Raw genomic sequence first — 25,359 nt, 5'->3', positions numbered from 1 at the left:
ACATATCATAGCCGAGCGGGCTTATCTGTCAATCTCATGACCAGCAGATATGGAGTTTGAGTCCCAGTGTAGACACCGCAATATTTCATCCATTCCCGTCAACACAGCCGAGCTTTGTCTAGTTAAATAATTGTTTTTGAAAAATGCTAGTTGTAAATGGTAAAAAAGCCGTATAGTTTTGTATCCATGGTTTTATAACCATACTTTTTGTAAATGGTTTCAAAACCATAAGGGGAAAAACTGTTCTTTATCGTTAACTTTACTGTTAATCGGATGGACAGACAGCTGCCAGTTATTTTACCATAATTTTAGAATAAAAATTTTGGCAGTGCATCTATTCGTAGTTGAGAATGGTGATATACTCAAAATGCTCAATATTTCTCAATTATGAATACAATTTTTTTTTAATTCAACTATTCGTGTTTCGGAACTATTTTGACACATTTTGCTGAATTTCGAGCTCTTTTTGACAGTGAAATTGTAAGAAAAATTGAACGCCGTATTTTTCTTTTATGATTTTATTTACTTCTCACCACTTTTAATCTAAACAGACAAGTTTAACGTTTATTTGTTAGCAGACTAACTTAAAATTGCATCATACTCTTTGAAGTTTACAAAAAATGCAGATATTTAAAGTGGTTTGCATCTATTTCAATTGATGAAATAATTATTTACGTAACACAAAATAAAAATGCCAACTCAAGAATAGCTTTTAATTCAATGATCGAGATAGCAGCATATACAATCTTAAGTAACATATACGGTTTAATACTATCATATACGATCATAATAGTTTAAGAGATAGATTTTATATATGCTTATTTTTAGGTAGATCTTTAAATATGTTCAACCTATGAATTAAGTGAATAACTATGAATAATCAGATACAAAAGCTTTCTTCTTCTCTTTTTTTTTATAAACATACCTTTTATATAGATTTGGTATTTTTTTACTTTCAATATACGGCTGACAGCTACAATCCAGAAAATCTTAGAAGGTCAAAAGTTTGAATGCAAATAAGCAACTTTTAAATTCTAATATTTCACTACTCGTCTAGAGTTTTTTCGTGAATTGAAATGGTTTTTGCAGTCGTTTATCCAGAGATAATTCCCTCAAAAAAATCAATGTTTGCAATTTACCATTTTTCCTTATTTTAATTTATTTTGATTTGTAAAACTTGCAAAGTTTTACTAGACATTAAATTTAAGTTCAAAAAAATTTGTCTTACAGTTTATTAGTAATAATTCGTCATAAAAATTGTAATTTTGAATTTTCCTTTGTAGAGAATTATTAAACCGACCATTAAAGTTAGGAAAACTCTTGCAAAAAAACCATAAAATGTCTTGTTTTAAGAAATAAGGGAAATCTTAGTAATAGTGATTTGTTTGTTAAATAGGTCGTGCGATTCCAGCAAAGAGCAAAGGAAAAAATGTCTTACTCTTAATTAAAGCACACTTGAGCCAAAAATAGATTAATAGAGAGCATGTGAAGAAAAGTGTGAGAAAAAGTGTTTCGTTTTGAATAATAAATTAAGCAAAGGATTTACAGAAAAGGAATAACATTAAAAGATTTATTAAAAGCATTTTATGTTACATCCCCCCTCCCCAAAAATTTTTAATTACCATCTAATTTTTTTTAAGTTATTCATTTGCAAAACTTTCAAAATGATAGAAGCACAATCAAAATAAAAAGAATAAAATTCACAATCTCATATTACAATCAATATACAAAAATAATATTAATTGCAAAGAAAAATCATTTAAATAAATCAGATAAAAATGTAACACTATGTTACTAATTGAACACATAATTGACGGGTAAGGAAATGTAGGCCTACTTTTCAATTAAAAAAACATTTAAATAGCTTTTCTGACTCTGTGTCAGATCAGTTCAAAGTTTATATTTCTTGGTGACAGTTTGTGTCAATAAATATTGTTCTTCTTTCATACAACTTTAATTTAAAATTGTAAACTTCCACATACATTTTAAAAATGCAAATATTCAAAAACATGATACAGAAAAAGATGAAACTACAAGTTGACATTTTGTTAAAGGAAAAGTTTCAATCTGAAGTTTTGACTTCAGTATTGTTTATTTTGTTAGAGAACAAAATTTTAAAAAATGACATAGTGGTCGTTATTCTGAAGTTTAAGACTTCAGTGTTTTTATTTTTATGAAAAAATGACTCTTTGGTCTTTATTCTGAAGTTTAAGACTTCAGAATTTTTGGGGGCATTTTCATCGGATAAGGGGCTGTATTACCCAAAAGGAGGAAAACAATCCCCAATCTCAACAGTATTATACTGGAAGATCCTAGTTTCCAATAAATACTAATCTTTATAAAAAATTTTATCCATTTGTGATTTTTACCACAAACAGAGAAAAAAACTACCATCGCCCCATATCTTTTATTTATTATTTTTTTTATTTTAGATATGGGGAAGCACTGAATTTGAAGAACATTGGAAGGGTCGGATCTTCCAGAAAAAAGGGGACTACAAGTTTCACTGAACCATGTGTAACTGTTAGGTCATAATCGGAATTTTTAATTTTACTCTTAGGAATGAAAAACCATTAAAACATTAAATTTAATTTAAAATATAATTAATTCTATTATTAAACCACAATATTATTTACATTATGAATTTTTATTTTTCATTTATTACATAAGTTCAGTTTGTCCGGTGGATGGTAACTTCACAATTTTGGTACATGAACTATTTCTGTACTTTCTTTCTTATGAGTATTCCTTTGATTTATTTTATAATTAACATCCGACATTTTTTCAAGAATTGTGTATGAACCAGAGAAAGCTGGGGTAAGTTTCCTAGTATTGGTTTTCACATTTTCTGATACCTCCATAATGAATTTATAATTTTTGCCACACCGTAAGGACATTCAAGCATTAAAAATAAATTTTAATTATTAAATATAACATTTAAAAGAAAAAGAAATTCAAATATTTGAAGAGCTTAGTTATCTTAAGCACCATAATAAAATAAAAATTTAAATTTTACTTATAGAATCAATAAATCATATATTCTGTGATATATAATGCAATAAAAAGATAATGATTTCTTTAAATAATTGAGATATTAATTATAATTATAATTATAATCATACTGAATCAAAAGTTAAAAACAATATAATAAAAGCACTAAATTTTAATATTATTTTTTTTTTAATTTAAACAAATAATATGGTAAACCATTGAATAGTAATATCAATAAATATAAATATTCTCAAATATAAATATTAATAAATATATCATTATATTTTCAAAAAAATTTATATTTTGTTTTCTGGCTTTTTAATATTTTTTTTAAATATTTTTTTTTAAATTTTTCATCTTCTCTTTTAATTGAACTCTTTATTATTTTCCATGCTTTCTCCATATTTTTAACTTTACAGGGGGCATAGTCTTAATATTCCAGGGAAAATTAATAATTAGAATCTTTGAAAAATTGATACACGTTTCTGTTTACTCTTGAAACAGAAATGTTGCAAGCACTATAAGAAGTCTTCACCTACTTCCTTTAGCATCTCGAAATATTTCAAGAATGTGTCTTTAGCCATTGAATAAGCAAATAATGTTGTCAGCATATTTCTTAGAGAACAAATATTTCAGAACAAAATCTGATATGGTTGAAATTATATGATAGAAACTATATGATAGATTATTGTAAAATTATAGTAAAATTGCTGTTACGCAATTTTCTTAAGTGAAAAAATTGCTTATAGAACTGAACACAGTGATAAGATTTGACTGAACTTTTATAATATATTTGTTATAAATTGCAAAGAATTTAACATTTTGCACTATTTCACAATAATATTTTTAACGAAAATCAGTAAAGTATTTTTACATGGGCCTAATAACAACAAAGAATTTTAAAAAAAAATTGTCTGGGGATAAAATTGCAAAGATAACCAATTGGAATAAATTTTTATCCTAATATAATCAGGAATCTAATCTCTGAAATCAGGGCGATTATGGGGGTGAAACCTATAAGCATTTGTAAAAAAAAATATTTTGAATTTTAAAACATAATTTATACTTATTTGTTTATTATTATTTTTTAACTTTAATCACGTCCTAACTTTTCAATAAGCTCTGGGAAATGTTTTGCCGAGGGCAGTATGCGAACCTCTGATTTAAACAATAAGGCCGTAAGCAAATTTATAAACAAAAAAAAAACAAAAACAAAAAAACATGTAACGGAAGGTTAAAGACATCCAAATAGTAGATTTTTATTTTACATGAAAAGTGAAAGTCTGGTGTAAAACCGACCGGAACTGGTTCCAAACATATTTTCTCCGGATTCAATCGAGATCATTTCCCTGCTCCACCCCGCCATATTGCTATTTGACATTGAAATGTCAATATTGCTGTTTACTGGTCTCAAAAACATAATCGTGAACTGTAACTTCTCTTATGATTGCATCAGAAATGCTCGTAAACAAAATCACTAAATAGCAATAATGGAATTGTAAAATTGCTTGAGTTTTTAATAGCTGCATTATAATCAAGTCATTTTGGTTGACCTTCAGAAACTAAAAAAAAATTTTTTTTTTATCTGGAAGTGAAATAGAGGTAAATTGAGGTTGTTCTTATCTTTTGAAGAAAATCAAATATATTTAAAGGCATTATGAACAAAACAAGTCAAATTTTTGTTACCCTAAAGCCTTTTCAAGATAATTAGCCAGCAAGTGTTTTAGAAAATTTATTTGACCAAAGCAGTTAGTATTTCGATCTAAAAAATTACGTCAACTTTTCAATAAATGTTCTGAACGTAAAAAAGTCCGTTTCAAATTACGGTAAAATGTACCCGCCCTCAGGATGTCAGTACTTTTTACCGTAAACTCTATTTTTACTGGAATATGTTACGAAACAAAAAAAAATTTAATATACCATCATTTTTACAGTAATAATTACAGTAAAATCACTGAGTCACTCTATTTAAATAAATATTACTGTAAAACTTAAGGTACAATATATTACAGTAAAAATAGAATTTTTGATAAAATGTAAGTATGATGCACGTAAGGTGCCGGCACTTCATGCTGAAATTTGGCCGGAATTTTTACAGTATAGCCACTTTTTTTTTAAATGTGACATTTTTATAACGAACTGTTTCCAAGTATTTTTTTGTTCTCCGAGAAAAAATTATACACATTTACAAAATTTCTTCTAGATTTTTGTTAACAGCACGATTTTTGAGAACATTTAATTACCTGCTTGAAAATTATTCTTTTTACTGCAATAATGCTTCTTTAAGAAACACTCTCCTGGACAATTTGAAAACGTTTATTTATAATTATAATGTTATAAATTTTTTCTCTTTTATTTCGTCTATCATTTTATACCTTACCTTTTCAATAAGATTAAATGATTTGTAACTGCACAAATAAAACTTCATAAAAAAAGAACAAAAAAAAACGAAAAATATCTGGAAAAAAAATTTTATGTCTCCTGTATCATACCAAAAAATATTTTAAATTCTAGGCTAATATTCAAAATTCAAATTGTTTTTCACTATAATGTTAAGAAAAAAGTATATAAAAAAACGAGACAGACATACAATTTCTAAAGCTGAAAAATTTTTAAATATCAAAGTTGAAAAAACGCTACTTTTTTAGTGCAAACGATTATTTAAGTTACAATATAAGAAACTGAAACCTTTTTTAAAATTTAAAACTTTACCTTTTTGTGCTTGAGCTTTAAAATTTCTCGGTAACTCATTTTATACAAATCATAAATTTCATTAATACCTTGTTCAAAAATACATTGAATTCTTTTAATAAACCTTAATTCAAAAATTCCGGTAATAATTAAATTAAATGCTAAATGTAATAAATAAATATTGAAGAAATGTTTTAGTATGTTATTATCTTCCAATAAATGAATTTTTATAATTGACTTTAAAAAAAAAAATTTTCAGATAAATAGTACAGCGCAACATGCATAAAAGTAAAAAAAGTAAGGTTAACATTATCCGGCTAAATGTTTTTTATTTTATTTTATATCCGTCCTTGAATAGCCGACCTAATTTTTGGGTTTACGACTATTAACGTTCAGCTCCGTAGCCATGTAATTTTAAACCCAGACATTTAAAGAAATTTGCCATAATGGAAGACTCTTGATGAAACTAACCCGCATTTGTGTGACATGGGGAGGACGACTACGAGAACCTCCCACGGTTAGCCTGATAGCAAGAGTACTCTAACTCATGATCCGTCTACCACTGAGGATATTTCATGTCAGCACTGTGGGCTGTGCAAGCCGGATATGGAACTCATATCGGCTAACCATCGCTGGGATTCCAACCGGGTTCACCTCATTGGAACGGGAACGCTCTATGCCCTGAACCATCACAGTTCCGGCTAAATGGGTTTTTTTTTAAATTTATTTTTTATAACCATCGTTGAACACTGTTAAATGTTTGAACATGGTAAACTATCTTAACTATCGAAATATTTAAGAGATTGAGATCAGCGCTATTATTTTGCCAATCAATATTCAAGAATCCGCCAAAAAGTTTAGGTTTACTTTCAAAACCCCTGTTGTGTAAATTTTCGATTAGCTATTATCATATCAATCATAATAATTTAAACAATACCGTCTTCACTAAATGATTAGCAAATTTATCGTCTCAATAAGGTCTCTCTTTAAACAAATAAAACTGAATCTAAGTATGTGGAGATGTAATCACAAGATCAAAAGTTTTTCAGGGTGTGTCTTTTCTTTCCTTTAAGCACTCTATATGATGGACATATTTTATGACTTTTAAACATTGTGCTAAAAGTCGGTACAACTCTTTTAACTGGATAAATGCATTATAAAACTTTTGACTTTACTCAATCAAAATAATCAAAAATAAGTATTTTGACTTTACTGAATATAAATAACTATTTATACATTAATGAACGTAAAACGTGACTGGATAGAGATTTGGAATTTTATTAAAAATACAGTTTGTGAAATGAAACAAAATTATTTATTTTAATTCGAAAAAAATTTAAAAACATTTTTCAGGAGAGGTAAAATATCTAAGTTACTTAATTTATACAATTTTTAGAGTGAGGATTAATACAGATTTACAATAAATGTTAATATTTTAGTTACTTGCAGCGAAACTATTTACTTTTATCAAGAACATTCGAATTAATTTCATCAACTTCAACTAATGCTTAGTTAATAATTTTAATTATTCTTCTAATGAACTGGTTTATCTAGAAATAAAATTACGAACAAACAATAAAAAACAATATCAACTTCTCCCACTTTTTAGTATAAATAATTTAAAGCGATTAAAATTTATAACGGTGATTAGCAAGATTCAAAAAGAAAAATTTTCTCTTTTAATGCGATTTCAGTTTTATGCTGTTTAAGCGTGACCTTACCTAAACCGGTACCACACGTGATTGTCTTGCATTTTATATTTTTCAGTGATTCAAAACTATATAAATACTATATGGTGTGCAGTTAGTATCAGATAGTTACCTTAACTTTATCAATTCATGATGATCGCTAAGGTAAGTTTTTCAAATATCTCAATTTTAAATTATTGTTATTTTACTTCATCAGAGGTTATTCATTTCTGATATTTCAATATCAACGCATGCTTTTCAAATTTTAAAAATTTCACATAGAATTAGCTGCATTACTGCAGAATTTTAATTATTTAAAGCCATTACATACTTCAAAATTAATATGCATCTCCTCTATTCGAAATTTTGAAACTTATTGAGTGTTTCTTCAGGTACATTCTATGCTATAACAATAAATAAATATATAACTATGCATTATGCATATTTAATTATTCTCTAGGGTAACTTTCCAGTTTTGCAAAAGGTGAAAAAAAGGTTCGGGTTTCATAGGTTGTCATAGTTTGTTTATCAGATAGATTAGAGTTATAAAAGTATTGTTTAGTTGCTTAATATTTCTTAATCCTTCATTTCACTATATTCATCTGTAATATTTATTGAACGTCCTTTCTTGGGCATATTCTCTGCTATTATTACGTTTTTTTTTATTTTTGTTGCTAGTTTTTGGCTTTAATATAAAATTGGTAATATTTTATTATAAAGCAATCCTATATTATTGCTTTTTTACACGACAACAATGAAAAACATATTTAAAATGATATCTAACCTCAAAATTATTAAAACGTTACGTTATTAAATCTAAATTATTTACAAGTATATAACATTTTACAATATAAAAATTTAACAATATGCATTTACTAAGCAAGAGTTAAAGTTAACTTAATTTCATAAAAATTTTACTTAAAACTGTAACCAGACAACACATTCAAAAAATATTGAATGCTAAACAACTATTTAAAATTATAAAAAATTACAAGTATTAAACTCAAGCTTTAATGTAAAATTGGTATTATTTTATTTTAAAGTAATCCTATGCTATTACCTTATTACACGACAACAATGAAAAGCATATTTAAGATGATATCTAGCTCAAAATCATTAAAAAAGTGCACTATTAAATTTAAATTACTAACAACTATTAAAATTTTAAAATATGAACATTTCACAACATGCAATTATTAAACAAAAGTCATAGTTTATTTAATTTCATAATAATTTAGAAGATGTAGCACTAAAGATGATCTCAGAATAGTTTATATTATTCCGAAAGCATTATTATAAATGTTTTGAAATATATTGTTTTATATTTTTATTTAGATTGCCCTTTTGTTTGCTGCTGTTGCAGCTGCACAAGCTTCTATTATTGCACCAGGACTCCTGTCACCTATTGCAGCCATTCCCTCAGCAGTCAAGACTGGCTCCATCGTAACAATCCCTGGTGCAACCTCAGTCGACAATAGAGTAATTGTATCCAATGGCTTGGTTGGTACCACAGCAGTCAAAACTGGATCAGTAGTATCTCACTTGGCCTCTGGTTTAGTTGGTGCTCCATTGCTCAACACTGGATTGCTCGGCGCACCCATTATGGGAAAGGATTTGATTGGAGCTCCACTGCTTAACACTGGATTGATTGGAGCACCTGTTTTAGGAAAAGGATTGGTTGGTGGTCCTCTCGCTATCAACTCAGGATTAGTTGCTCCCGGAGTTCTTGCTGCTCCTGGTCTTATTTCTCCAATCGGTTTACACGGCGCCGGTCTTCTAGCAGCTCCAGGATTAGTGAAAACCATTTTATAAAGATATGTGATATTATAAGTTGATATTATTCCCAGTTTTTTAAAATCATTTCATGCCATGTCCACAAACTCTTAGGGAATTTTCTTTCAAGTAAAAACAATTATGATACTATCATTTCATAAATTACTTTCTCTTGTTTAACTTATAGATGTTTCCTTACTGTCCTGTTCTTCTGAGTATTTTTTGCTGAATGTAATTATATTATTTCTCTGTAAAATTTCTTCATTCAATTTGTCAATAAATTTTTAAATGTTACGAATTTGCTTGGCTAATTTTTTGAAATCACACTATAGTCAAATTTGAAAATCCTATCTATTCGTAGTTGAGTATGGTAACATGCTTAAAATGCTCAATATTTCTTAATTATGAATACACGTTTTTTTTATTCAACTATATATGTTTCGGAGCTATTTTGCTCAATATTGAGCTCTTTTCGACAGTGAAACTTAAAGAGAAATTGAACGTCGAATTTTTTAAAATTTCTTTTATGATTGAAAATTTTATTTACTTCTCACACTTTCAATCTAAACAGACAAGTTTAAAAGTAAAACGTTTATTTCTTAGTAGATTAATTTAAAATTGCAACATACTCATAAAATTTACAAAAATTGCAGATATTTAAATGGGTTTGTATCTATTTCAATTGATCAAATAATTATTTACGCAACACAAAATACAAATACCGACGCATGAATAGCTTTTCATTTAGTGATCGAGATAGTAACATATACAATGTTAGCTATCATATACGATTTAATACTAACTTATACGATCATAAAAATTTTACAGATAGAATTTCAGGTAGAATTTTAAATATGTGCAAACTATGAATTAAGTGAATGACCTTTATGAATAATCAGATACAAAAGCTTTCTTCTTCTTTTTCTTAATAATAAGAACCTTTTATATATATATATATATATACATATATATATATATATATATATATATATATATATATATATATATATATATATATATATATATATATATATATATATATATATATATATATATATATATATATATATATATATATATATATATATATATATATATATATATATATATATTAATAAAGATTAAAAGGATAAAAAGAAAGGAGAAAAAAACAAAGAAAATTAATATTATTAATAAATTTCATTTACTGCGCGTCAGCTGCAAGTACATGAAACACAAAAAATACGTTTAAAGTATATAGAAAGCATGGAAAATAATAAAGATTAATGAAAAGCGAAGAAGAAAAATTGTTAAAATAAAATACTTTTAAAAATATTTAAAAAAGAGAAATTTAATTTTTAAAAAAATATTGAAAAGTCAGAAAACAAAATAATATTTAGTTTTCTGGCTTTTCAATATTTTTTTTTAATATTTTTTTTTTCAATTTTTCTTCTTCTCTTTTTATTACTCTTTATTTTTTTTCCATGTTTTCGCTATATTTTTACCTTTTCAGAAGGCACAGTTTCAATATTCCATAGAAAATTAATATTTGAAATGTTTGAAAAATTTATAGACGTATTTATTTACTCTTGAAACATAAATGTTGCAAGCCCTATAAAATGTCTTCACCTACTAACTTAACTCTTATGAAATATTTGTTATAAATTGCAAAGAACTAAACTTTTTGCACTATTTCTCAATAATATTTTCAACGAAAAACAGCAAATTCATTTTATACTGGCCTAATAATAACAAAGCATTTTTTAAAAAATGTGTGTGGATAAAATTGTAAAGATAACAGATTAGAATAAAATTTTATCTTTATAGAATCAGGAACCTAATCTGAGAAATCAGGGCGATTATGGGGGTGAAACCTATAAACATTTGTAAAAAAATATTTTAAATTTTAAAACATATTTTATACTTATTTTATCACAATTATTTTTTAATTTCAATTGCGAATTAACTTTTCAATAGGCTTTGGGAAATGTTTTGCCGAGGGCTGTTTGTGAACCTCTGATTTAAACAATAAGGTCATAAATTTTTAAGCCAAAAACATATAACGGAAAGTTTAAGACTTCCAAATAGAAGATTTTTAATTTACATGAAAAGTGAAAGTCTGGTATAAAACCGACCGGAACTGGTTCCAAACATATTTCTATCAGATTCAATCGAGATCATTTCCCTGCTCCATCCGCCAGCTTGATATTTGACATTGAAATGTCTATATTGATGTTTACTGGTCCCAAAAACATAACCGTGGACTGTAACTTTCCTTATGATTGCATCAGAAATGCTCGCACACAAAATCACTAAATAGCAATAATGGAATTGTAAAATTACTTGAGCTTTTAATGTATGCATTATAATCAAGTCATTTTGGTTGACCTTCAGAAACTAAAAAAAAAAAAAAAAATTGTAATCTGGACGTAAAATCGAGGTAAATTGAAGCTGTTCTTTTCTTTTGAAAAAATCAAATGTATTTAAAGGCATTATGAACAAAACAAGTCAAATTTTTGTTAACATAAAATCTTTTCAAGATAATTAGACAAAAAGTGTTTTAGAAAATTTATTTGACCAAAGCAGTTAGAATTTTGATTTAAAAAATGATCTTAGCTTTTCAATAAATATAGTACACTGCCGAAAATTCCGTTTCAAATTATGGTAATCGCACTCAGGATGTCAGTACTTTTCACCGTAAACTCTATTTTTACCGGAATATGTAACGGAACAATAAAATCCAATATACCATACCTTTTACAGTAATAATTACAGTAAAATCACTGAGTCACTCTAATTAAATAAACATTACTGTAAAACTTACGGTACAATATATTACAGTAAAAATGGAATTTTTGGTAAAATGTACATATGATGCACGTAAGGTACCGGTACTTTATACTGAAATTTTTCAGTGAATCCACTTTTTTTTAAATGTGACACTTTTATAACGAATGCTGCTGGTATGTTAAATTTCGCAGAAACGAAGAAATTAGAGTTTTTTTTTAACGAAGGAGAACTATTTTAAACCCATATAGATTTTTTACGAATATTGTCCGCAAAAAAATTATAACTAATATATTTCAGTTCGCGGGGCCACAAAGAGACGCTTCGCGGGACGGATGTGGCCCGCGGATCTCCATGTGGCAACCACTGCTCTATCCCCTGAGCCATGGCGGCTCCTGCTAAATGTTGAACACTCGACCCAATTTTGGGTTCACAACTACTAATGTTCAACTCCGTAGCCTTGTAATTTTTTACCAATATAGAGAACAAGGAAACTCCTTACCCCATCCTAACTACCGGAATATTTTAAAGATTGAGATCACCCCTATTATTTTGCCTAAATATTGGAAGAATCCGCCAAAAAGTTTAGGTTTACTTTCAAAACCCCTGTTGTGTAAATTTTCGATTAGCTGTTATCATATCAATTCATAATAATTTAGACAATACCGTCTTCACTAAATGATTAGCAAATTTAGCGTTTCAATAAGGTCTCTCTTTAAACAAATGAAATTGAATCTTAATATATGTGGAAATATATTAGCTAGATCAAAAGTTATTCAGAGTGGGTCGTTTCTTTCCTTATAGCACTGTATATGATGGACATATTTTATGGCTGTTAAACACTGCGAAAAAATTCGGTACAACTCTTTTAAACTGGATGAATGCATTATAAAACTTTTGGCTTTACTGATCAAAAATAAATATTTTGACATTACTGAATAAAAATAACTATTTATGCTTTAATAAATGTAAAACGTGACTGGATAGAGATTTGAAATTTATTATAAATACAGTTTGTGAAATGAAACAAATTTATTTATTTTAATTCGAAAAAAATTTTAAAAATTTTTCCTGGAGAGGTAAAATATCTAAGTTACTTAATTTATATTATTTTTAGTATGAAGACTGTACTAAATACAGATTTACGATGAATGTTAATATTTGAAGCTATTTGCAGTAAACCTATTTAATTTTATCAAAAACATTCGAATTAATTTCACATAATTTCACAACAAACTCTTAGTTATATTTAATGATTCTTCTAATGAACTTGTTGATCTAGAAATAAAATTATGAATAAACAATAAAAAACAATATAAACTTTTCCCACCTCTTTGTATGAATAATTTAATGCGATTAATGTTTACAACGGTAACTAACAAGATTCAATAAGAAAAATTTACTCTTTCAATGCTATTTTCTCTGCTCTTAAGAGGGTGTATCTTATTCGTGACCTTAACTGAACCGGTGCCAATATACACGTGATTGTCACGCATTTTATATTTTTCAGTGATTCAAAACTATATAAATACTATAGGGTGTGAAGTTAGCATCAGATAGTTACCTTAACTTCATTATTCACAATGATCGCTAAGGTAAGTCTTTCAAATATCCCTATTTTAAATTATTGTTATTTTACTTTATCAGAGGTATTCATTTCAGGTATTTCAATATCAATGCATATTTTATGAATTTTTAAAATTTCTCATAGAATTAGCTGCATTACTGCAAAATTTTAATTATTTAAAGCCCTTACACACTTCAAAATTGATAACCATCTCCTCTAATCGAAATTTTGAAACTTATTGAGTGTTTCTTTAGTTATATTGTATGCTATCACAATATATAAATATATAACTATACATTATGTATATTTAATTATTCTTTATGGTAACTTTCTAGTTTTACGAAAGAGGAGAAAAAAGATTCGGGTTTCATAGGTTGTCATAGTTTGTTTATCAGATAGATTAAAGTTATAAAAGTATTGTTTAGTTGCTAAGCATTTCTTAATCCTTTATTTCGCTATACTCACCTGTAATGTTTATTAAACGTCTTTTTTTGGGTATATTCTCCGCTATTATTAAGCTTTTTTATTTTGATTACTAGTTATTGGCTTTAATACAAAATTGGCATTTTTATTATAATGTAATCCTATATTATTAAATTATTACACGGCAATAATGAAAAACATATTTAAAACGATATCTAGCTTCAGAAATATTAAATCTTTACGTTATTAAATTTAAATAATTTACAAGTATTAACATTTTACAATATGAAAATTTAAGAATATGCATTTATTAAGCAAGAGTTAAAGTTAACTTAATTTCAGAATAAATTTTACGTAAAACTGTAATCAGACAACAAATGCCGAAAATATTGAATGTTAAATAACTATTTAAAGTTATAAAAAATTATTAGTAATAAACTCATATTTTAATGCAAAATTGGTGTTATTTTATTATAAAGTAATCCTATGCTATTTCCTTATTACACGAGAACAATGAAAAGCGTATTTAAGATGATATCTAGCTCAAAATTATTAAACAAGTACACTATTAAATTTGAATTACTTACAACTATTAAAATACAATATGTACTTATTAAAAAAACGTCAAAGTTTATTTAATTTCACAATAATTTAGAAGATTTTACAAAAATAGATTCGAAATTAAATTGACTGCTGTTGAATATTTTAGAAATTACTCGATATTGTAGCACTAACGATTATCTCAGAATAGATTATATTATTCCGAAAGCATTTTTATGACTGTTTTGAAATATATTGTTTTATATTTTTATTTAGATTGCCCTTTTGCTTGCTGCTGTTGCAGCTGCGCAAGCTTCTATTATTGCACCAGGACTCCTGTCACCTATTGCAGCCATTCCCACAGCAGTCAAGACTGGCTCCATAGTAACAATCCCTGGTGCAACCTCAATCGACAACAGAGTAATTGCATCCAACGGCCTGGTTGGTACCACAGCAGTTAAAACTGGATCAGTTGTATCTCACTTGGCCCCTGGTTTAGTTGGTACTCCATTGTTCAACACTGGATTGCTCGGCGCACCCATTATGGGAAAAGGTTTGATTGGAGCTCCACTGATTAACACTGGATTGATTGGAGCACCTGTTTTAGGAAAAGGACTGGTTGGTGGTCCTCTTGCTATCAACTCAGGATTAGTTGCTCCCGGAGTTCTTGCTGCTCCTGGTCTTATTTCTCCAATCGGTTTACACGGCGCCGGTCTTCTTGCCGCTCCAGGATTAGTGAAAACCATTTTATAAAGATATGTGATATTATAAGTTGATATTATTCCCATTTTTTTGAAATCATTTTATGCCATGTCCACAAACTCTTAGGGAATTTTCTTTCAAGTAAAAACAATTATGATACTATCATTTCATAAATTACTTCTCTTGTTTAACTTATAGATGTTTTCTTACTGTCTTATTCTTCTGAGCTTTTTTTTGCTGAATGTAATTAAATTATTTCTCTGTAAAATTTCTTCATTCAATTTGTCAATAAATTTTTAAATGTTACGAGTTTGTTTGGCGAATTTTTTGAAATCACAATATAGTTGCATTTGAAAATCCCATCCATTCGTAGTTGAGTATGGTGACATTCTTAAAATGCTCAATATATCTTAATTATGAATACACTTTTTTTTATTCAACTGTATATGTTTCGGAACTATTTTTCTTAATTTTGAGCTCTTTTTGACAGTGAAACTTTACGAGAAATTGAACGTCGAATTTGTTTTTAATTTCTTTTATGATTGATAATTTTATTCACTGCTCACCACTTTCACTCTAAACAGACAAGTTTAAATGTAAAACGTTTATTTCGTAGTAGATTAATTCAAAATTGCATCATACTCATAAAGTTTACAAAAAATGCAGATATTCAAAGTGGTTTGCATCTATTTCTATTGATCAAATAATTATTTATGTAACACAAAAGAAAAATGTCAACTCAAGAATAGCTTTTAATTTAATGATCGAGATAGCAACATATACAATCTTAACTAACACATATGGTTTAATACTAACATATACGATCATAATAGTTTAACAGATAGATTTTATCTATACTTATTTTTAGATAGAACTTTAAGTATGTGCAACCTATGAATGAAGTAAATGACCGATGAATAATCAGATACAAAAGCTTTCTTGTTCTTTTTTTTAAATAATAAAAACCTTTTGTATTGATCTGGTATTTTTTTACTTTCAATATATGGCTGACAGTTACAATCCAAAAAATCTTGGAAAGTCAAAAGTTTGAACTCAAATATACAACTTTTCAATTCTAATATTTCTTCACTCGTCTAAAGATATTTCATGGTCTCTGCAGTTGTTTATCCAAAGATAGTTCCTTCAAAGAAAACAATATTCACAATTATTTACCATTTTCCTTATTTTAATTAATTTTTAATTGTAAGACTTGCAATAATAGAATAATAGACAGGATGTGAATTTTAAAGTGTTAGAAAAAGTGTTTCCTTTTGAATAATAAATTAAGAAAAGGATTTACAGAAAAAGATTTGCATAAAAAATTAATTAAAACTTTTTATGTTTGTTTTCTTCGTTTATCTAATTTTATTATATAATTTTAATAATTAATTTTTATCGTTTTTCATATTTTGTGTGTTTAGGACGTTGTTCTTTGAGTATATTTTTAGGGATTTAAGCAGTAAACTGTGCAAAGTAGCAAAGCATGTTCCTCTTTGTAAAATTAGTGTTAATTTTTTATGTCATTAAAATTGTATAATTAAATATCATCCTTATTAATAATAAACTTCAAATTATCCAGTATAATATTATTACATTGCGCTAATCCATGGTAACTAACAAATCAAATGCGCTTAAGTACTGCAGTAAGAACGCGTGATAAAAGATCACTCGATTTACGTTTCTAACTCTATTTGCGCTTCTGTTTTCATATTTTTTAATCTGACATTTTTGTGGCAAAACTTTTTTAAATCATTCTTGAAAGATTCCGGTATGTGTAAGCTCATTTGAATTTGCTACTCGCTTTAAAGATTTCGTTTTATGTTTTGTTCTGCATTTTCTTTACATTTTATTTTCTGTTTTGTTCTGCATTTTCTTTACATTTTATTTTCTGTTTTCTGTGTGCTTCTTGCTCTATATATTTTGCTGTTGCTATGTTCATACAATATTGTATATATATATATATATATATATATATATATATATATATATATATTGCACAATAAAGATTAAAAGGATAAAAAGAAAAGAGAGAGAAACAAAGAAAATTAATAAATTTTATTTACTGCGCGTTAGCTGCAAGTATATGAAATGCATAAAATACTTTTAAAATATATAAAAAACATGGAATGTAATAACGATTAATGAAAATCAAAGAAGAAAAATTGTTAAAATGAAATATTTTTAAAAATATTTAAAAAAGAGTAATTTTATTTTAAAAAAATATTAAAAAGTCTGGAAACAAATTAAAATAATTTATATTTTGATTTCTGTCTTTTCAATATTTTTTTAAGTATTTTTTTTTAATTTTTCTTCTTCTCTTTTCATTAATCTTTATTATTTTCCATGTTTTCTCTATATTTTTATCTTTTCATGAGGCATAGTTTTAATAATCCAGGGGAAATTGATATTTGGAATGTTTGAAAAATTTATAAACGTTTTTATTTACTCTTTAAACAGAAATGTTGCAAGCCCTGTAAAAAGTCTTCACCTACTGACTTAACTTTTATGAAATATTTGTCATGAATTGCAAGGAACTTAACTTTTTGCACTATTTCTCAATAATATTTTTAACGAAAAACAGCAAATTAATTTTATACTGGCCTAATAATAACAAAGCATTTTTTAAAAAATGTGTGTGGATAAAATTGCAAAGATAACATATTAGAATAAAATTTAATCTTTATAGAATCAGGAACCTAATCTGTGAAATCAGGGCGATTATGGGGGTGAAACCTATAAGCATTTGTAAAAAAAATATTTTAAATTTTAAAACATATTTTACACTTATTTTATTATTATTATTTTATATTTTCAATCTTGCCTTAACTTTTCAATAATCTCTGGGAAATGTTTTGTCGAGGGCTGTTTGCGAACCTCTGATTTTAACAATAAGGCCGTACGCAAATTTATAAAAAAAAAAAAAAAATAAAAAAAAAAAAAAAACGGAAGAAAACGGAAGATTGAAGACATCCAAATAGTAGAATTTAATTTACATGAAAAGTGAAAGTCTGGTGTAAAACCGACCGGAACTGGTTCCAAACATATTTTCTCCGGATTCAATCGAGATCATTTCCCTGCTCCACCCCGCCATATTGGTAGTTGACATTGAAATGTATGCATTGATGTTTACTGATCTCAAAAACATAATCGTGAACTGTAACTTTCCTTTTGATTGCATCAGAAAAGCTCGTAAACAAGATCACTAAATAGCAATAATGGAATTGTAAAATTACTTGAGTTTTTAATAACTGCATTATAATCAAGTCATTTTGGCTGACCTTCAGAAATTTTAAAAAAAAATTATAATCTAGAGGTAAAATCGAGGTAAATTGAAGCTGTTCTTATCTTTTGAAAAAATCAAATACATTTAAAAGTATTATGAACAAAACAAGTCAAATTTTTGTTAACGTATAATCTTTTCAAGATAATTAAGCAACAAGTGCTTTAGAAAATTTATTTGACCAAGGCAGTTAGTATTTTGATTTAAAAAATGACATTAGCTTTTCAATAAGTATAGTACACTGTAAAAAATTCCGTTTCAAATTATGGTAAATTGTACCAGCACTCAGGATGTCAGTACTTTTTATCGTAAACTCTATTTTTACCGGAATATGTAGCGGAACAAAAAAATCCAGTTTACCATACTTTTTACAGTAATAATTACAGTAAAATCATTGAGTCACTCAAATTAAATAAATATTACTGTAAAACTTACGGTACAATATATTACAGTAAAAATGGAGTTTTTGGTAAAATGTACGTGTGATGCACGTAAGGTACTGGTACTTTATACTGAAATTTTTATAGTGTATCCACTTTTTCTCAATTGTGACATTTTTATAACGAACTGTTTCTAAATATTTTAAATTCATGTCTGAGTAAAACCTCTACACATTTACAAAATTTCTTCTCGATTTTTTATAACAGCACGATTTTTAAGAACATTTAATTGCCTGCTTGAAAGTTATTCCTTTTTACTGCAAAAATGACTTTTAAAAAACTCTCTCCTGGACAATTTGAAAACGTGGATTTATAATTATAATGTTATGAATTCTTCTCTTTTATTTCGTCAATCATTTTATACCCTAACGCTTCAATAGGATTAAATGCTTTAACTGCACAAACAAAACTTCATTTAAAAAAGAAGAAAATAACCGAAAAATATCAGGAGAAAATTTTTTTATATCTCCTGTATCATAATTTAAGAAATTAAAAATTTGCTCAAGCTGAAAAGTAATTTATATTCAAGGTTAATATTCAAAATTCAAATTGTTTTTTTTATATAATGTTAAGAAAAATGTATTTATAAGAAAACGAGACAGATATACCATCTTTAAAGTTAAAAAATCTTTAAATATCAAAGTTGTTAAAATACTACTTTTTCAGAGCAAACGATTATTTAAGTTGCAATATGAGATACTGAAACCTTTTTTAAAATTTTAAAGTTTTCCTTTTTATGTTTGATCTTTAAAATTTCTTGGTAACTGATTTTACACAAATGGTAAATTTCATTAATACCTTGATCAAAAATGCATTGAATTTTTTTTAAATAAACCTTAATTCAAAAATGCTTGTAATAATCCAATTAAATACTAAATGTAATAAATTAAAATTCAAGCAATTTTTTAGTATGTTGTTATCCTTCAATAAATGAATTTTTATAATTGTCTTTAAAGAATTTTTCTTTCAGATAAATAATACAGCACGAAATGCATAAAACAATAAAAAGTAAGGTTAACATTATCCGGCTAATTGCGTTTCATTTTATTTTATGTCCATAGTTAAACAGCCGACTTAATTTTTGGGTTTACGACAATTAACGTTAAACTCCGTAGCCTTGTAATTTTGAGCCCAACCCAGAAGACAAAGAAACTCCTGGATCAAGCATTTGCAGAAATTTGCATTCGTGGAAGACTCTTGTAGGAACTAACCCACATTTGCGATACATGGAGAGGAAGACCACGAAAACCTCCCATGGTTAGCCAGATGGCAAGAGGATTTTAGCCCATTATCCATGTACCACTGAAGATATTTCACGTCAGGACTGTGGTTGGTGCAAGCTGGATGGTGAATTCGTTTCTACCAACCATTGCTGGGATTTGAACCCGGTTCACCTCATTGGAAGGGGAACGCCCAGGGGTTTCCAACTTGCATGAGGAAGGTGGTCCCATTTAAAAACACAAGTCAAATGACGGGCCGCAACTTTATCAAAATCTTTTATGTTTGAAGGAACATTAAATATTACTGTCAGGCTTTTATCAAGCTGTACAAAACAAAAGTATTGAACTACAAATTAAAATAAGAAGTAGATTTTTATCTGATAAAAAAAAATTTTCCACTGCTGGTATGTTAAATGTCGCAGAAACGAAGAAATTAGGGTTTTTTTTAACGAAAGAGAAGTATTTTAAACCCATATAGATTTTTTACGAAAATTATCCGCAAAAAAATGGTAACTAATATATTTCAGTTCGCGGGCCACAAGAAGAGGCTTCGCGGGCCGTATGTGGCCCGCGGATCTCCAGTTGGTAACCACTGCTCTATCCCCTGAGCCATGGCGGCTCCTGCTAAATGTTTTTTTATTTTTTTCCCGTCGTTGAACATTAGACCCAATTTTGGGTTTACAACTACTAATGTTCAACTCCGTATCCTTGTAATTTTGAACCAATCCAGAAAAAAAGGAGACTCCTGTATCAGTACCCCCATCCTAACTACCGGAATATTTTAAAGATTGAGATCATACCTATTATTTTCCTTATCAAAATTCAAGAATCCGCCAAAAAGTTTTGATTTACTTTCAAAACTCCTGTTGTGTAAATTTTCGATTAGCTATTATCATAGCAATTCATAATAATTTAAACAAAACCGTCTTCAATAAATGATTAGCAAATTTAACGTCTCAATAAGGTCTCTCTTCGAACAAATAAAACTGAATCTAAGTATGTGAAAATATATTAACTAGATCAAAAGTTATTCAGAGTGTGTCGTTTCATTCCTTATAGCACTGTATATGATGGACATATTTTATGGTTGTTAAACACTGTGAAAAAATTCGGTAGACCTCTTTTAAACTGGATAAATGGTTATAAAACTTTTGGCTTTACTGATAAAAAATAAGTATTTTGACTTTACTGACTATAAATAGCTACTTCCGCTTTATTAAACAATAGAGATTTGGAATTCTATTATAAATACAGTTTCTGAAATGAATCAAAATTATTTAATTTAATTTGAAAAATAAATTTAAAAACATTTTCCAGGAGAGGCAAAATATCTAAGTTACTTAATTTATATTATTTTCAGTATGAAGATTGTACTAAATACAAATTTACGATGAATGTTAATATTTGAAGCTATTTGCAATAAAACCATTTAATTTTATCAAAAACATTCGAATTAATTTCACATAATTTCATAACAAGCTCTTAGTTATATTTAATGATTCTTCTAATGAGCTTGTTGATCTAGAAATAAAATTATGAACAAACAATAAAAAACAATATCAACTTTTCCCACCTCTTAGTATGAATAATTTAATGCAACAAGATTCAAGAAGAAAAATTTACTCTTTCAATGCTATTTTCCCCGTTCTTAAGAGGGTGTATCTTATGCGTGACCTTAACTAAACCGGTGCCCATATACACGTGATTGTCACGCATTTTATATTTTTCATTGATTCAAAACTATATAAATACTATATGGTGGACAGTTAGCATCAGATAGTTTACCTTAACTTCATCAATTCACAATGATCGCTAAGGTAAGTCTTTCAAATATCACTATTTTAAGCTATTGTTATTTTACTTTATCAGAGGTTATTCATTTCAGGTATTTTAATATCAATGCATATTTTTCAAATTTTAAAAATTTCACATAAAATTAGCTGCATTATTGCACAATCTCAATTATTTAAAGCCCTTACATACTTAAACATTAATATGTATCTCCTCTAATCGAAATTGCGAAACTTATTGAGTGTATCTTTAGGTACATTGTATGCTATTACAATGTATAGATATATAACTATACATTATGTATATTTAATTATTCTCTACGGTAACTTTCTAGCTTTGCGTTTTTTACTTTATTTTAATGACTAATTATTGGATTTAATCTAAAATTGGTAATATTTTACCATAAAGTAATCCTATGCTATTACCTTATTACACGACAATAATGAAAACCTTATTTAAAACGATATCTAGCTTCAAAATTATTTTAATGTGGTAAAATTTAGTAATTTTATCATAATACCTTAAAGCATGGCATAAAAATCAATTATTTACTTAAATTTACTTCTAGTTTCGCATTTTTCATTAAATATGATTTAATAAGAACAATTGTTTTGAAAATCCGAATTTTAGGTAAACATTTATCATATGAACGGAAAAAATTATAAAATGGATGGTTTAAATATCGCATCTTTTGGTTCTTATTAACAGAATTATGGAATTTTTACCAGAAATATCATTAATATATAGTACCGTAATTTTACAAAGAAATGAAATTTCTCCGTGTACAATCTGTTTATCACTTAGAAGAAAGATATCAATCGTGGGTTATGTGAGAGAAGTGAGCAGGTGGCTAAGACCCCTACTTAAGTAATTTATTTTGTTAAGTTATAGTACTAAACATGGTATTAAACATATATTTTTTTGGGTTATAGTTAAATTAGTCTAAAATGTCCAATAAAATTGTTTCAAATAAACGAGCCTTTTTACTACTTGAATAAAACATAATTTTAAGCATAATATCTTTTTCCATTATTGAGATAATATTTCAGGCAATTAAGTTTTGATTAAATTTCATTATAGTTTTCAATTTTATGAGTGGCTTAAAGTAATATTTTTAAAAAGCACTTAAGATTCGATCCTTGAAAAATACAGTCTAAATTAGGCTAGTTAGAGCCATAGAATTAACAACTTTCTTTAAGTTAACGAAATTTTACCTAATGACTGTAAGTTTAATACTCACCTCCACTTTACCTATTCTACTGCTACGGTGAAGCGGAGTGAGTATATTAGCATAGGTTAAAAAAATAAATGTATTCCAAGAGTTTAGATGGAATAATTCAATAGACAGAATTAAATTGATCAATTATATCATTTTATATGAATTATATCTCTTCCGACAGTCTTTATCAAAAATTCTTGACTGTGAATACAATTACAAATTTTTAATGTTTCATTTATAAGAGATTGAAATAATTTTTATGTTTAGCCATTCTATCGAAACATTTAAATTCAATAGAAGTTTTTAAGAAATGACTTTGAAGGAAATGTGTGTTTGATGTTTTTCAATTTAGGGGACTTAATGCAGTTTTCAGAACATTTGGACTTTTTAATGTGACTTATATGATGCTAAATTTCTGACATTTTGAAAATTTTATACTTTTAGATAAAATATTTTTAAACAAAGTTAAATTCTTATGGACTTTAAATTTACTTTAAAAAAAGTAGACGTATCTCTTAATTTTAAATTTAGAATTAATATGTCAGTATTGTTTTCTAAATAGGAAATTGTTGTTCTGTAGATTAACAAAAAACATTTAAAAAAAAATTTAAAAACTAATTTCAAAAAATGTAAATTTTATATTGAGAAAATAAAGCTGAAATTGAAACTTAAACGTATGCTTTGATATGTACTGTATTATTAACTTAAACTAAACTCTACTGCCTGAAGCGTTTTTAATCTTTAAAATACCATGTTTGTGAATATAAAATGTAGAAAATGCATAGATTTCACAGAAATAGATTTGAAATCAAATTGATTGTTGTTGAATATTTTAGAAATTGCTCGGTATGATTACTAAAGATTATCTCAGAATGGCTTATATTATTCCGAAAGGATTATTATGAATGTTTTTAAATAAATTGTTTTGTATTTTCATTTAGATTGCCCTTCTGTTTGCCGCTGTTGCAGCTGCACAAGCTTCTATTATTGCACCAGGACTCCTGTCACCTATTGGAGTCATCCCCACAGCAGTCAAAACTGGCTCCATCGTAACAATCCCTGGTGCAACCTCAGTCGACAACAGAGTAATTGCATCCAATGGCCTTGTTGGTACCACAGCAGTCAAAACTGGATCAGTTGTATCTCACTTGGCCCCTGGTTTAGTTGGTGCTCCATTGCTCAACACTGGATTGCTCGGAGCACCCATTATGGGAAAGGGTTTGATCGGAGCTCCACTGATTAACACTGGATTGATTGGAGCACCTGTTTTAGGAAAAGGATTGATTGGTGGTCCTCTTGCTATCAACTCAGGATTAGTTGCTCCCGGAGTTCTTGCTTCTCCTGGTCTTATTTCTCCAATCGGTTTACACGGAGCCGGTCTTCTTGCCGCTCCAGGATTGGTGAAAACCATTTTGTAAAGATATATGTTAGTATAAGGTGATGTTATTCCCCTTTTTTAAAAACAATTCAAGGCCATATCCACTAATTCTTAGGGAGTTTTCTTTTAAGTAAAAACAGTTATGATACTATCAATTCATAAATTATTTTCTCTTGTTTAACTTATAGAAGTTTTGTTACTGTTCTATTATTCTAAGTATTTTTTTACAGAATGTTATGAAATTATTTCTCTGTAAAATTTTTCAATCAATTTGTCAATAAATTTTAAAAACTTACGAATTTGTTTGGCATTTCCTATATGTTTTAAGAAATCAATTTCATACCTACTATAAAAAGGGTTATAGAAAATTGGGCAAAAATGTATGAAAATAAAGTCGAATTTGAAAACCCCATCTATTCGTAGTTGAGTACGGTGACACGCTTAAAATGCTCAATATTTTTCAAGTATGAATACACATTTTTTTTATTCAACTATATATGTTTCGGAGCTATTTTGACACACTTTGCTCAAATTTGAGGTCTTTTTGACTGTAAAACTTTATGAAAAAAATGAGCGTAGATTTTATTTATTTCTTTTATAAGTGTTAATTTTTTTTTTCTTCTTACCACTTTTAATCTAAGCAGACAAGCTCAAATCTAAAACGTTTATTTGTTAGTAGATTAATTTAAAATTGCATCATACTCCTTAAAGTTTATGCAAAAAATGCAGATATTTAAATGGGCTTGTGTCTGCTTCAATTGATCAAATAATTATTTACGAAGCACAAAATAAAACTGCAAACACATGAATAACTTTTAATTTAATGATCGAGATTTTTTTACTAACATATACGATCTTAATAGTTTAGCAAATAGATTTCATATATACTC

At 27.4% G+C, this 25,359-nt stretch overlaps 3 protein-coding genes across 3 annotated transcripts; all 3 read left to right on the top strand.

Moving 5' to 3' along the window:
• Positions 1-7,454: 7,454 nt before the first annotated feature.
• Positions 7,455-9,418, top strand: LOC122268849 (uncharacterized). Its single transcript, XM_043039461.3, has 2 exons — positions 7,455-7,535; positions 8,706-9,418. Exons 1-2 carry the CDS (start codon positions 7,521-7,523, stop codon positions 9,180-9,182), a joined length of 492 nt encoding a protein of 163 aa, XP_042895395.2. The 5' UTR covers positions 7,455-7,520; the 3' UTR covers positions 9,183-9,418.
• Positions 9,419-13,415: 3,997 nt separating this feature from the next.
• LOC107443432 (uncharacterized) lies at positions 13,416-15,447 on the top strand. Its single transcript, XM_016057288.4, has 2 exons — positions 13,416-13,504; positions 14,716-15,447. The coding sequence occupies exons 1-2, from the start codon at positions 13,493-13,495 to the stop codon at positions 15,190-15,192; spliced, it is 489 nt and encodes a 162-aa protein (XP_015912774.3). The 5' UTR covers positions 13,416-13,492; the 3' UTR covers positions 15,193-15,447.
• A 6,373-nt stretch (positions 15,448-21,820) lies between these two features.
• Positions 21,821-24,764, top strand: LOC107443433 (uncharacterized). The gene is made up of 2 exons (XM_016057290.4): positions 21,821-21,898; positions 24,033-24,764. The coding sequence occupies exons 1-2, from the start codon at positions 21,887-21,889 to the stop codon at positions 24,507-24,509; spliced, it is 489 nt and encodes a 162-aa protein (XP_015912776.3). The 5' UTR covers positions 21,821-21,886; the 3' UTR covers positions 24,510-24,764.
• The last annotated feature ends 595 nt before the right edge of the window (positions 24,765-25,359 follow it).

Source organism: Parasteatoda tepidariorum, chromosome 6 (genome assembly GCF_982258835.1).
Source record: "Parasteatoda tepidariorum strain Cologne lab strain chromosome 6, Ptep-v5.0, whole genome shotgun sequence".
NCBI lineage: Eukaryota > Metazoa > Arthropoda > Arachnida > Araneae > Theridiidae > Parasteatoda > Parasteatoda tepidariorum.
Note: the sequence above shows the minus strand (reverse complement) of the source record. Positions and strands in the feature narration are given on the sequence as shown.